This window comes from Culex quinquefasciatus, chromosome 3, assembly GCF_015732765.1.
Source record: "Culex quinquefasciatus strain JHB chromosome 3, VPISU_Cqui_1.0_pri_paternal, whole genome shotgun sequence".
Classification (NCBI taxonomy): domain Eukaryota; kingdom Metazoa; phylum Arthropoda; class Insecta; order Diptera; family Culicidae; genus Culex; species Culex quinquefasciatus.
The window spans coordinates 80,727,233-80,739,219 of NC_051863.1; the positions used below are offsets into that span (position 1 = coordinate 80,727,233).

The 11,987-nt window shown below is 43.5% G+C and overlaps 1 protein-coding gene across 2 annotated transcripts; it reads left to right on the forward strand.

Annotated features, from left to right (window-relative positions):
- The first annotated feature begins 1,515 nt into the window (after nt 1-1,515).
- LOC6042762 (transportin-3) lies at nt 1,516-9,452 on the forward strand. 2 transcript variants are annotated; one of them, XM_038261892.1, is made up of 6 exons: nt 1,516-2,100; nt 2,184-3,263; nt 6,479-6,645; nt 7,219-7,275; nt 7,510-8,865; nt 8,932-9,452. In XM_038261892.1, the coding sequence occupies exons 1-6, from the start codon at nt 1,987-1,989 to the stop codon at nt 8,990-8,992; spliced, it is 2,835 nt and encodes a 944-aa protein (XP_038117820.1). In that variant the 5' UTR covers nt 1,516-1,986; the 3' UTR covers nt 8,993-9,452. The 2 variants fall into 2 exon arrangements, with proteins under 2 accessions (XP_038117820.1, XP_001853537.1); XM_001853487.2 differs by lacking the exon at nt 7,219-7,275 and having other exon boundaries at nt 1,517-2,100.
- The last annotated feature ends 2,535 nt before the right edge of the window (nt 9,453-11,987 follow it).

An 11,987-nucleotide genomic window follows, 5' to 3' on the forward strand; every position in this document is an offset into this window, starting at 1 on the left:
ATTGTACTACGTGTCACAAGTGTGCACAGAATTCCCATACAAACTAAAATAAGCTCAAATCAATGGTTTATCGACTTAATCAGTATATTTTTATAAACAAAAGGTTGCATTGCCTTAAAAAAGAAAGTATGTGTGTACATAAATTTGTGAAAAACAAGAAAAAATTTCCACATTTTCCAACAACACGTATGACGTGTCACAAGTGTGCACAATCATTTTGATGATAAATTGGTCTATGTCACAAGTGTGTATTGCGATATCCGGGAAACGGAAGCGAGTTTCCAAAATCGGGTTAAAGCATCTTGAAGTGTTTGTTAAGTATAGCAAAACGTCATCATTAACTCATTTTCGACCAAAATGGTCTATGTCACAAGATAGCACACAGCTGACGAAATACTGTTGAGTATTACAGTAGGGTAAGTTATCCATTAGTGGACCCCTAGCTCAGAAACATTCTTTAAGAGCGAGTCCACGAACAGGGCATACCCCTTTGTATGGGACGTCGTTTGGACCTCACCAATCTGCCTGAAATTTTCTGGAGTTGTTTGTACATATAAAACTAGCATCTGGCAAAAATATGAGCACTCTAGGTCAACGGGAAGTGGGGCAAACCGGGACACAAAGTTTTATGGTACAAAAACTTCTAAAATCTTAAAATAGCTACAACTTAGGCAAAATTCAATTTATTTTCAAAATTTAAAATGCATCTGAAAGAGCTTAAAAATGTAACAAAATGCAGGGTAGAGCATCCCAATTGGTTAAATTTAAAGGGAGTTATTGGCATTTTAGTGAAAAAATAGCATAATTTTCAAACTCAAATAAAAAAGTGTTCCATTCCAGAGACATCTGAGACTACCATCTGAGACTGAGAACGCTTTGGGTATGGCAGTTTAACATATTAAACTTTTACTTTTAGTGAATTTTTTGATTTTTGATCCATTTGAGCCCTTTAAAAAATGAAAGTAAATAAAAAATATTAAGAAGCTGCTTTTTCTGGTGCCATTTTGTATCCTTGGAAACGATCTTAATTTTCAATAACTGTGAATCGAAGAATTTTTTTAACTTTATTTTTTAATGGGTTAAAATGGATGAAAATAAACATTTCTATGCATGTTTAAAGTAATAATATTAGAATTTTTGATGTTCTTGGAAGAATTTCAACCTATAGATTTCAACAATTCTTAATAACGTGATACTTTTGCCCCAACAGTAGTTTATCCGAGAGTTTATCATTGTGCGTAGGATTAGGTTGTCTAGAAACGGAGGTAGAGGTTAATAGTGCCTTTCCTACCTTTTAAAAGGTAGAACAATTGATTTTGGGTAGTCTTCTTCGACATCAACACGTCTCATTTCTCTAAAGGAATGAATTTGGAATTAGTTCAAGTTTCTGTCTCAAGCAGCAACAACTTATTTCTGCTCGGGGTTTCTGTTGCAGAATAATACCGAATTTCACCACCTGGGACCGCTCATGACGGGTCGTTTTCAGTTGACGTAAAAGCCCGAGTTTGAGGGTGTGTGTGTGTGTGAGCCTCGCCGTTTTCTCATCGATTGCCAAAGAAACTTTCGAACCTTCTACAGCACGTTTGACGGCACTTCTTGGTTCTGTGGCATTTTTTGTTCGGAAAATATGCTTATAAAACGGTGCTAAAGTAGTGAATTTTATGCCGCCCGTGCGCCTTCCCGTGTGAGCTAGTGAGTCCAAGTGTGTGCGGTCCGGTAGCGGTGTGAAATCCGACGAAATTGGCCACAGGAAAAAATCGACAGACGGCCGCAGCGCAGAGAAGCAGAAAAAAGCAGCAAAGAACAAGCCAAGCAAAAGGGGAAGGAAGAAGAAAGCAGTCGCGGAAGCAAAAACCTGCCGGAGAGAGTACCGTTTTGGTCCTGGGTTTTTTATTGTTTCAGGACAAGGGTTGGACAGCGAACGGGTGCGCGTTGTTGTGGACAGACTCTCGAGTTGAACGGATGTGAGAGAAAGAGACCAGCGGAATGGAACATCCTACGGCGGAAGCGGTCCTGCAGGGCGTCTACACTTTGTACAACAACCCAAACAAGCAGGAGAAAGAAAAGGCCTCGCGATGGCTGGAGGAATTTCAAAAGTCGGTGAGTGTTTTGTTGGGTTGAGTTTGGAACTTGCGAAGGGGAAACTAGGCAGGGTTTTAATTGGGGGCATTGCTTCGTTTCAGATTCACTCGTGGGAAATTGCGGACCAGTTGCTGCAGCAAAAGCACGACCTCAACTCGTGTACATTCGCGGCCCAGACAATGCGGAACAAGATCCAGAACAGTTTCCACGAGTTGCCAGAATCGGCGCACGAATCGCTGCGGCAGAGTCTGCTGGAACACATCAGCCACATAACGCTCGAGACGAAACCGGTAATTGTGACCCAGTTGTCGCTGGCCTTGGCCGACCTGGCCCTGTTGATGTCGTCGTGGCGAAAGCCGGTTGCCACACTGCTGGAACGTTTCTCGAGCAATCCACACATGATGTACGCGGTCATCGAGCTGCTTACGTTGATTCCGGAAGAAATCAACTCTCGCTATTTGCGGCTCGGAGCGAATCGACGGAAGGACGTCCTGACGGAGCTGGAAACGGACGCGAGTCTGGTGGGCGAGTATCTGTTGATGTGTTTGATGAATTGCAACGATAACGAAGTCCTGCAGACGAAGATTCTCAAGTGCTTCGCGGCTTGGGTGCAAATCAACGCGTTCAATCTGTCCCAGATCGGAGACAACATGATCGTGGCGTACTCGTTCCAGCTGCTGACGAATGTCAACACGAAAGCGGAGATTCATGACGCCGCAACCGATTGTCTGTGCTCGCTGCTGCAGTGCCTCGAGACGAACAACAACGGCAACGGACTCGACGTTAAGCTCTTCAACGGAATACTCAGCCTCGAGGAGGCCTACAACATGTCGGTGGCGCAAGAGGACCTGGACAAGTCCCTCAACCTGTGCCGCCTGTTTACCGTACTAGTTGAGAGCAATCTCGTGAAAATGGTCGCCGGATCGGAAGCGGTGTCGCCGCACTATTCCATCAAGGGGCTGGAGCTGGTCCTGATGTGCGTCGGTCATTACGACTTTGAGGTGGCGGAAATTACCTTCAACATGTGGTACCGGCTGAGCGAGGACCTGTACCAGCGGAACAACGAAACCCTGACGGCGCACTTTAAGCCGTACGTGGAGCGACTGATTGCCGCCCTGTACAAGCACTGTCAGATGGAGGCGGACCACGAGGGGCTCATCCAGGAGGAGGATTCGTTTAAGGTAGGTTTGCACAGCAGGGCATAACCATTTTCCGCCGATGAAATTCCCGCTACCCTTTTTGGGGTTTGCCAGCTATGAGCCTTTTTTTCAAGGGAAAACTTTACCGAAGAGTGCGAAATGATTAGTCACATATTAAGAATGTTACAGAATTTATAACACCGCCGCTGAAAACTTTAGCTTATTTCTTCAAGCTCTTCTGGCAACCATCAGCTTGCTTAGTTGCATGAGCGTCGCGACGCCTACCTCAATATTTTCTGCAGGAGTAGCAAGTGCTGCCAGATGAAGATTCTAACGAATCTTTTCGCACTTTTCGGCAAATTTGTTCCCTGGAAACACGAACTATGAGCCCACGAACTCAGCTCATTTAAACTTAAAGGTCAAAGCGCCAGGTTCTGTCGCAACCAATCAAGCTCATATTTGGGATTCAGGCTCAGTACATCAGATCATGCCTTGAATTGCCCGCAAAAATGTCTCATTTTGTTACATTCTAACATTGAATTAAACATTGTGGCGTGGTACAGACCCATAATTCTAATCTAAGCAGGACATTACGATGATCCTCTAAAAAAATACAAAATTCCGCTCTAAGCCGCTCACTTGTGGATGTTTGTCTACACTTCTAAATTGGTTTGCTCTAGCAGATTTCGAAAATCTAGGCAACACCTTTATTATTTTGTTTATGTTTCCGGTTGTAATGTCAACAAACTGAAAATTTACCCGGTCATATGCTGCCCCTAAAGAGTTTTTTTTTGCGATAACGCCGAGCTAAACTGTTCAAATTTGCCTACGTGTGCAAGTTCTTATCCATTAACTTTGGTAACCACACACAACCACACACAACCACACACAACCACACACAACCACACACAACCACACACACACACACACACACACACACACACACACACACACACACACACACACACACACACACACACACACATTCCATTTATGTTTAAGTTCTAAAGTAGGCTAGCTAGGGAAATGAAATGTTCTGGGAGAAATTTCAAACACCCAAAGTCATTTAAATTTAAGGTTGAAAAACTTATAGTTTTTCTTTTGTGTTGGCACTTTTCTTGTAACCGAACATAATAATAACTACCTTATTATTATCAACAACAGTTTTACAATACTTGTAATTGTTATAAGTATCGTTTTTTACCAAAATTATTTTAAATTGATTCCAACCTTGTTCTTGCATGATCTTGTTGCTCGATTGGAACCCCGATTTGACAGTTCGATTGGAGCCCTGAGAGTGATATTTCGCCTCTCCACATAGGCTCTCTAAAGCTAGCAACCTATCTGCTGTTTCTCAGCATTTAACTGTGCCGGCATGCTCGTACGGTGGTCGTCATAGGTTTGATTTGAGACGGCCAGATCCCCAGCGACGACGGCCTCGTTGTCTTGTGTCCAAGCGGTTCCGTTGATTCTTCCTTGGATTCTTGGCACGTAGCTGAACTGTGTTGCAGCGTCCAGGCGGTTCGTGGTGTTGATTCGACTTCATGGCACACTGCGAGTTGAACGGAACCGACCGCCCACAGATCAAATGAATCGAATGATGGCCTATCTACAATCACTTTACTTAGAAAATTGTACTTAGCGTAGGAATTTGAATCCATGCAAAGGAATCTGATCTTCCACAATGATAAAGTAAGCAAATTGGTGACTTGACGTATAAAAAGTAAATCTTTCCCAGTTCCTGAGGGGAACACCCTTGAAGAGTATTGGGGCCGGCATTTACAAAGCGGATTCAGTGGCAGTTTCATTCTCAACTTAATGTTAACATGTTAGGGTTAATGATAACATTCCATAGGTCGCCTCCCTAAGGTGTCGTGATAAGGTCCAGTTTGTGACGATACACTACCTTCCCTTTACTAAGCAATCGATTCCAGAAGGGAAAAGATCACCAGTTGTGTTAGTCCGAGCCGGGATTTGAACCCCGATCTACCGCTTACGAGGCGGAAGCGTTACCACTGGGCTACATGGCTCGGTCAATACGACTTGACGTATGGTTTGAAAAATTTCAAAATCTACGGTAAGTTGACGTTTCCATATCAAAGGTAAACAAACAACTGCATAGCAACGTATATCAGCCCAGCAAATTTTCTAAGTTGATTGTGGATGACGGCCGTAAGTTGTGTACATTTTTTAAGTTTTACTTTACTTAACTATTCTAAGCTAAGTGATTGTAGATAGGCCATAAGTTACGTACTATTGCTAAGCAATTTATCTGTTCTACGCAACTTAACTATTCTAAGTAAAGTGATTGTAGATAGGCCATGAGTGTCACGTTGAAGTCAGGATCTTGCGTCCACGTGGTTTATGGATGAAAGAAAATTTAAGTGATCTGGACTAAAAAGTTATTTCTATATTTAAAATATATTTAAAAAAAAATCTATTTTTCAAAAAAGGTGAAACCATGTGATTTCAGAGTCCGATTTGCGATGCTTTTCCGTCGGGTCGCAGGGTTTTTTCGCGTTCGTCGTCGGTGTGCAACAACAAAAAAACCTTATCATACCATTTTAGCTCGATAAGTATCGTAACTCGTCGTTCGCTTCGCCCCCACTAAACATCAATCATGTAAAACTCGTAAAAACATCTCAATTTAAAAGTTACACTGTTTAATCATTAATTTTATAATTACAAATGATTTTGGTTCTATCTTTCCACAGCCGGCTGTCTAAGATTAAACCATTTCATTTAAAAGTTACCAACCGATAAACGGGAAAGGCCTCATCCGCAGCATCCGATTGCTTGCCTTGAGAATAAAATATAATACCTTTCAACAAACACTATGATTTTGGGTCGCATCATCATCATCTTCTATGATGAATCCTGACAAAACACCCTATCCTACTAACACATTTTCAGGTTCCTGGCGCTCGTGGGGTGTTAGCACAGGGCAAACCAGCTGCCCTAGTCTAACTAACATTCCCGTCCCTTAAAATCGAGATCTACAAACTGACATGGCGGGCGCCGTTGGTGGCCAATGACTGTTACCTATTCGCAACTGATCTAGTTTTAGCAATCATGGTGGCGCACCACGAGATCGTTGAAGCCTATGATCAGTAGTGCTGAAAGGATATTACGGTTCTGTTCAGCAACGGAGGGGCAACCATGGGTGGTCTCTCATGCTCATGCTCGTGCACTGAAACCAAGCTAATTCAAACAATCCATCTAACGCATAACTTTTCCTTCCTTCTTCTTTTGCGCAGGACTTCCGCTTCAAGGTGTCGGAAATCATCAAGGATGTGATCTTCATCGTCAGCTCGATCAGCTGCTTCAAGCAGATGTTCCTGATCCTGCAGAGCCCGAACGTGACGTGGGAGTCGAGCGAGGCCGCCCTCTTCATCATGGAGAACGTGGCCCGGAACATTCTGCCGTGAGTATTTCAATCGGCGCCCCCCCAACGGTCGTGTCGTGGTCGTAAATGTAGGACGTGAATGTGGACACAGGACATTTTTTTGTTGTTGTTGCGATTTTATTGTTTCTTACTTTCTATACAGTTTCTATCTTTATATTTTCTAAATCTTTCAAGCCCTTTTCTTGTACAAATCATGTGGTGACTAACACTGGCGACACACTATATTTTTCGGTAGATTCTCGTTGTAGCAATCGTTTTCCTCCTACATCTATGACTGCTTGATCAAGTGTAACGGCACTATTCTGGAACTAACTGTCCGACGGTTTGCGACAACATGTCAAACGTAAAGCAAAAAAAGTAGAATCGATCCCGCTCTTTTTATTTTATTTTCTGTCTTTCCCTAACTCTTGGCTCGGCAAGAAATGCCTACGTTACCGTGCATTGTGCAAGAACGAACAGCTAGTTTCACGATAGTTTTGTGCAAACATCAACATCAGCAAACACAAACCGTGAACCAAACCAAACCGTAAACTGTCCCGTAATTTTAACTTTCTGAAACTTGCTGTTTTCCTTTTTACCGAAACCTTCTAGAGAGATAATGCAATTGGGAGAGCGCGACATACCTGCGTCCAGATTCAACCAGCTATGGTGATTAGAGAGTGTCCAAAAAGAAACATCCTTCACATCCGCCGGCCCACGCCCACCACAGACCAAAGCATCCGCTTCCGGCGCGCGTGCGTCCCGGGGGGTGTGCGAGAGTGTGTGTGATCATCCGTTCGTAACGCGTTTTTTCTGTTTTCTTTTTTCTTTCTTTTTTTCTTTTTGTCTTTGTGTTTTCTTCTTCTCTGTGGTTCTTTTTCACCCCCCTCCCCGACTTTGTAGCGAGGAGAGCGAAACGGTGCCGAAGGTGGTGGAGGCGATCCTGAACCTGCCGGACAACTGCCACATCGCGATCCGGTACACGTCGATCAACATCCTGGGCGAGCTGTGCGACTGGATCGACTCGAACCCGGAAACGCTGGAACCGATTTTGAACTTTTTGCTGTGCGCGCTGCAGCAGAAGAACGGGTTGGCGACGGCGGCCGCGAACGCGCTCCAGTCGATCTGTTCGTCGTGCAAGAAGCACATGCTCGGCCACATTAACGGGTTGATGGAGATTGCGCGGTGTCTGGACGGGTTCGAAATTCAGACCGAGTCGGCCATCGGGCTGCTCAAGGGCATTTCCATCATTATTGGGCGACTGCCGGGCGAGCAGCTGACGACGGCCATGCAGGAATTGTGCAGCTTTCAGGTGCAAGCGTTGAGTCAACTGACCACCGGCGAAGACGACGGACTCGGCGTCAAAAAAGACCGCCACGATCCGATCTTCTGGGTGGACCGGTTGGCGTCGATCTACCGGCACGTCAATCCGACCATCCCGGACACCGAGGTGAACCCGTGCGTGTTTGTCATCGTCAGCAACTGGAACGTGCTGTCGCGAGCGATGGAATGCTACAAGAACGACTCCAAAATCATGGAACGCATCGTGCGCTGCATCCGGTACGCGATACGTTGCGTCGGGAAGCAAGCGATGCCCATCCTGGAACCGCTGGTCAAGCAGATCATCATCATCTACTCCGGCCATAATCACAGCTGTTTGCTGTACCTCGGCAGCATCCTCGTGGACGAATTTGCCGGCGAGCCGTCCTGTATTCAGGGTCTGCTGAACATGCTGCGAGCGTTCATCGAACCGACCTTCCAAGTGCTGCAGGTCGAGAACGGTCTCAAGAACCACCCCGACATGGTGGACGATTTCTTCCGCCTGGTGGCCCGCTTCATCCAACGGTCACCGTTCCAGCTGCTGCAGAGTCCCCTCGTCACGCCGATCATCCAGTGTGGCCTGCTGGCCTGCACCCTCGACCACCGAGACGCGAACCTGTCCGTGATGCGCTTCTTCTGCAGTCTGCTCAGCTACGGCCGGCACGACCGAGCCACCGAACTGCGCTCCATCGTCCACGGCATCCTGCAGCAGCACGGCGAATCGCTCATCATGAACCTGCTGTACGCGTCCGTCTTCTGTCTGCACTCGTACATGCTGTCCGACGTGGCCGACGTGTTTGTCGAAATCAAACAGCTCAACCCCCAGCAGCTGGACGGATACGTGCGGAAAGCGGTCGACGCCCTGCCCAAGAAAAACAGCGGCGGCTGCATGACCGTCACCAACGAGCAGATGATCGAATTCGTCGAGAGCATCGTCAAGTAAGTTCCCTCAAAAACCCCCCCAACAAATCCAACCAACTAACCCGTTTCTCCCTCCTGTTTCAGGTCTGAAACGCCCCGGGCCGTAACGCAAGCGTTGCAGGAGTTTGCCCGGCTGTACCGATAAATTTGCATGCGAGACGTGAATTAGCCGAATGTTGCGCGCGCGAGTTTCAAACCGTTCTTTGTACATATATACATGTTAGCAAGCGCGCGCGCACGCGCTAATACGCAAGTGTAGTTTGTATTTTCCTTCCTAAAACAAAAGTGTAGGAAATATTATCTTAGACGAAACAACAGCAACAACAAAAAGCAAGAGTAAATGAAGAAAAAAACAAGTGTTTGATTGAGTGTAGAAGCGAAAGCAAAGGTGACGAGTTTAGAGGAAAATAAAAAAAGAAATATTCACACACGAAGCACGGCGGCGAAACGCACGCAGTGGAGCGTGTTTTAGGGAAAAAAGAGAGAGAGCGAGAGAGACGGAAGATGAGGTAGAAAAAGTCTTAATTAATATTGATAATTACGATTGACTAAGATTGTAGTGAATATAACATTGAATAAAAAGTGAAATTATGACGAGACGGAAAGCGGTGCTGGTGCATTGATTTTTATTGATTGACACTTACAGTGTGAGGGGGTGTCGTTGATTGTTTGCTGCTTGTACAAAACAATTTTGCAGAGGGTCCACCGGTATCTTCGGATATTTTACCAAAAATTACATTGTTCGCTCTACAGCATTGCTTTGACGGTTTTTATTGCAAGATTCCTACTACTAGGCGTTCGAGGGCTTGAAACTGCAGGGTGGTTAAATCTTCGCGATTTTCGCGATTTTCGCGAATTTCGCGGATTTCGCGGAAATCTAAATTGCTCTCACCGAGCAGGATTTAGATAAATTTGCGTTCTTTCTTCTGGAAATACTAGATTTAGACAAACATTTTCACTAGCCATCGAAATCTACGTTGTATTCTTGAAGATAGACCCACAGGAACATTCAACAGAAATCCGCGAAATCCGCGCCGCGAAAATCGCGAATTCCGCGAAGATTTTTAACCACCCTGCTGGTCCCGAAGGCAGGGATTCGAACTGACGACTTTTGAATTGTGAGTCCAACTGCCAACCAGCGACTTTACCGAAACAAGTTTATACCTTTTCCAGAAATACGACTACTACAAACCAACGGCGGTTCTTAAAAACGACCGGGTCCAGAGTAAGGAACTCATCGTACAGTATCATTACAAACATCTGAGTAGTCCTATTTAGGGAATCTACTGAGTAGGCGGTGGTCAACGAGTAAAAGAGAACTAAATTCATGAAATTGTCAGAAAATCGTTTTGATTTTACGAAATTGCACATATCGCTGTTAATATTGAACAAACACCAATTCTTTTTTATCAATTCAATTAGTGTTTTTATTAGAATTCAACAGTTCTGCTGCAGGATGTTAGGGAGCGTTATTTAATTACGTGACGCAAAATTTGAGATTTTTAACCCTCGCCCCCTCCGTAACAAATCGTAACAGATAAGCGCACCCCCCACCTACCACTCTGTAACGCGTAACGCAAGGTCTTTTTGCATTTTTTATGAATTTTTGTATGAAAATTTTGCGTTACTTAACACAATTTTTCAGCACATTAAATTTTCAGCAACACCGAAACTGGGTGCTGAAAAGACAGAATGCGTAACGTGATTTTCGAAAGCTCCCCACTGCTCCCCACTAATACATCTGCACTACAGCTGTAAACATAAACAAAGTAGAAGGCTATGTTCAAGCTCAAGCGTGACATATTTTTTGCTGCTGAAGTGAATTATTATAAAACATTTTGGATCTGTTGATGTTGATGTTTTAGATGAAAAATTAAGTGCTTCGCACTTTTTTCTTCGTAGACTAAACGATGGGCGGCCAAAAGAGGCCTTTTTTGTTTTCCACGTGATGAAAAAATGTGTCAAAAGGGGGTGGAATTTCGTGAATCAGAAGAGCAACCGAATGGAAGTTCCGAGATTATGTATCTTTGATGTGTAGTGATAATATCGGAGTATCCAATATTATTTGGAAAGTAGATAGTTATTGATAATTCGTCGCTAACATTTAAAAAAGCGTCATAAATATAGATTTTGTAGACATAGCGATTATAACATTTTAGCGACGAATTATGCCAAACTCGATTTCAAACCTCTTATTAAGATGTTTTGACTACGAATACCTCAATAGTCATCGATTTTTTTTTATTCCTGACTAAATAAATTTTAGATCGATCACAATACTTGCCACTTCTTGGTATAATTATGCGAACAGTAAATTGGTTCCGCTTTGACAGTTCTAAATTGAGGCCGCTTTGCGGACAACTATTCTGCACCCAGTTAAGTACATATAACTTTTGATAGGGATGTCAGTTCTTCAAACTTTTGAATTCGTTGGAAAGGTCTTTCAAATACCTTTCTAACAATATATATTATGATGGGATTTCTTACAAAAAACACCCTTTTTACAATCTTCCGGACTTTTGTTAGAATCTTTTTTTTTTAGCATGGAGCAATTCTCGCTGAAACCGTCCCACTAGATGCACATGTTCTCAAATCGTTACGGCAATGTTCTCATTCGATTCAGCGCTCCAAAAAAACATTAAAACAACCTTCGAACCAATGAAAATGTCAGCCGTTAGCCACCTGTAAATAAAAACTTGTATTGAACTATGGATTTTTTTTCGAAAAAATGCCCTAATTTGGAGAAATGATATCTCCCAAAATACAATACCAAACATCAAAAAGTTATATATCGTTGGAAAGCTAATCGCGAGGGCTTTCTATCGCACTTTGAAAAACATTTCAAAAATTATTTTTTCTAGGGCAATTTTAAGGGTTTTTGAGAAACTTACTCTTAATTTTGAATTTTGACCGTGTTCGCAACCACTTATCATTACGCAACCATTTTCATTCGAAAGATTGGAAGATTTTGCATAAAATCAACTTGAGAAAAGCAGTGTAATGAAATAGTTTTCGTATAGTTATTAATGGATGAAAGAAATTGGTAAAATTTCAGTTAAAAATAACCAATGCTCAGACTTCAAAAATGAGCCAAATTTACAGTCAAAACAATGCAGGATTGTATTTGAGCCGAATGTACA

Excerpts from the sequence above, each read along its gene's own strand:
- LOC6042762 (XM_038261892.1), top strand. The coding sequence starts at position 1,987 with ATGGAACATCCTACGGCGGAAGCGGTCCTGCAGGGCGTCTACACTTTG. Across the intron at positions 6,646-7,218 it reads GTGGCCCGGAACATTCTGCC|AGAGATAATGCAATTGGGAG; the intron begins GTGAGTATTTCA and ends GAAACCTTCTAG. Across the intron at positions 7,276-7,509 it reads TCCAGATTCAACCAGCTATG|CGAGGAGAGCGAAACGGTGC; the intron begins GTGATTAGAGAG and ends CCGACTTTGTAG.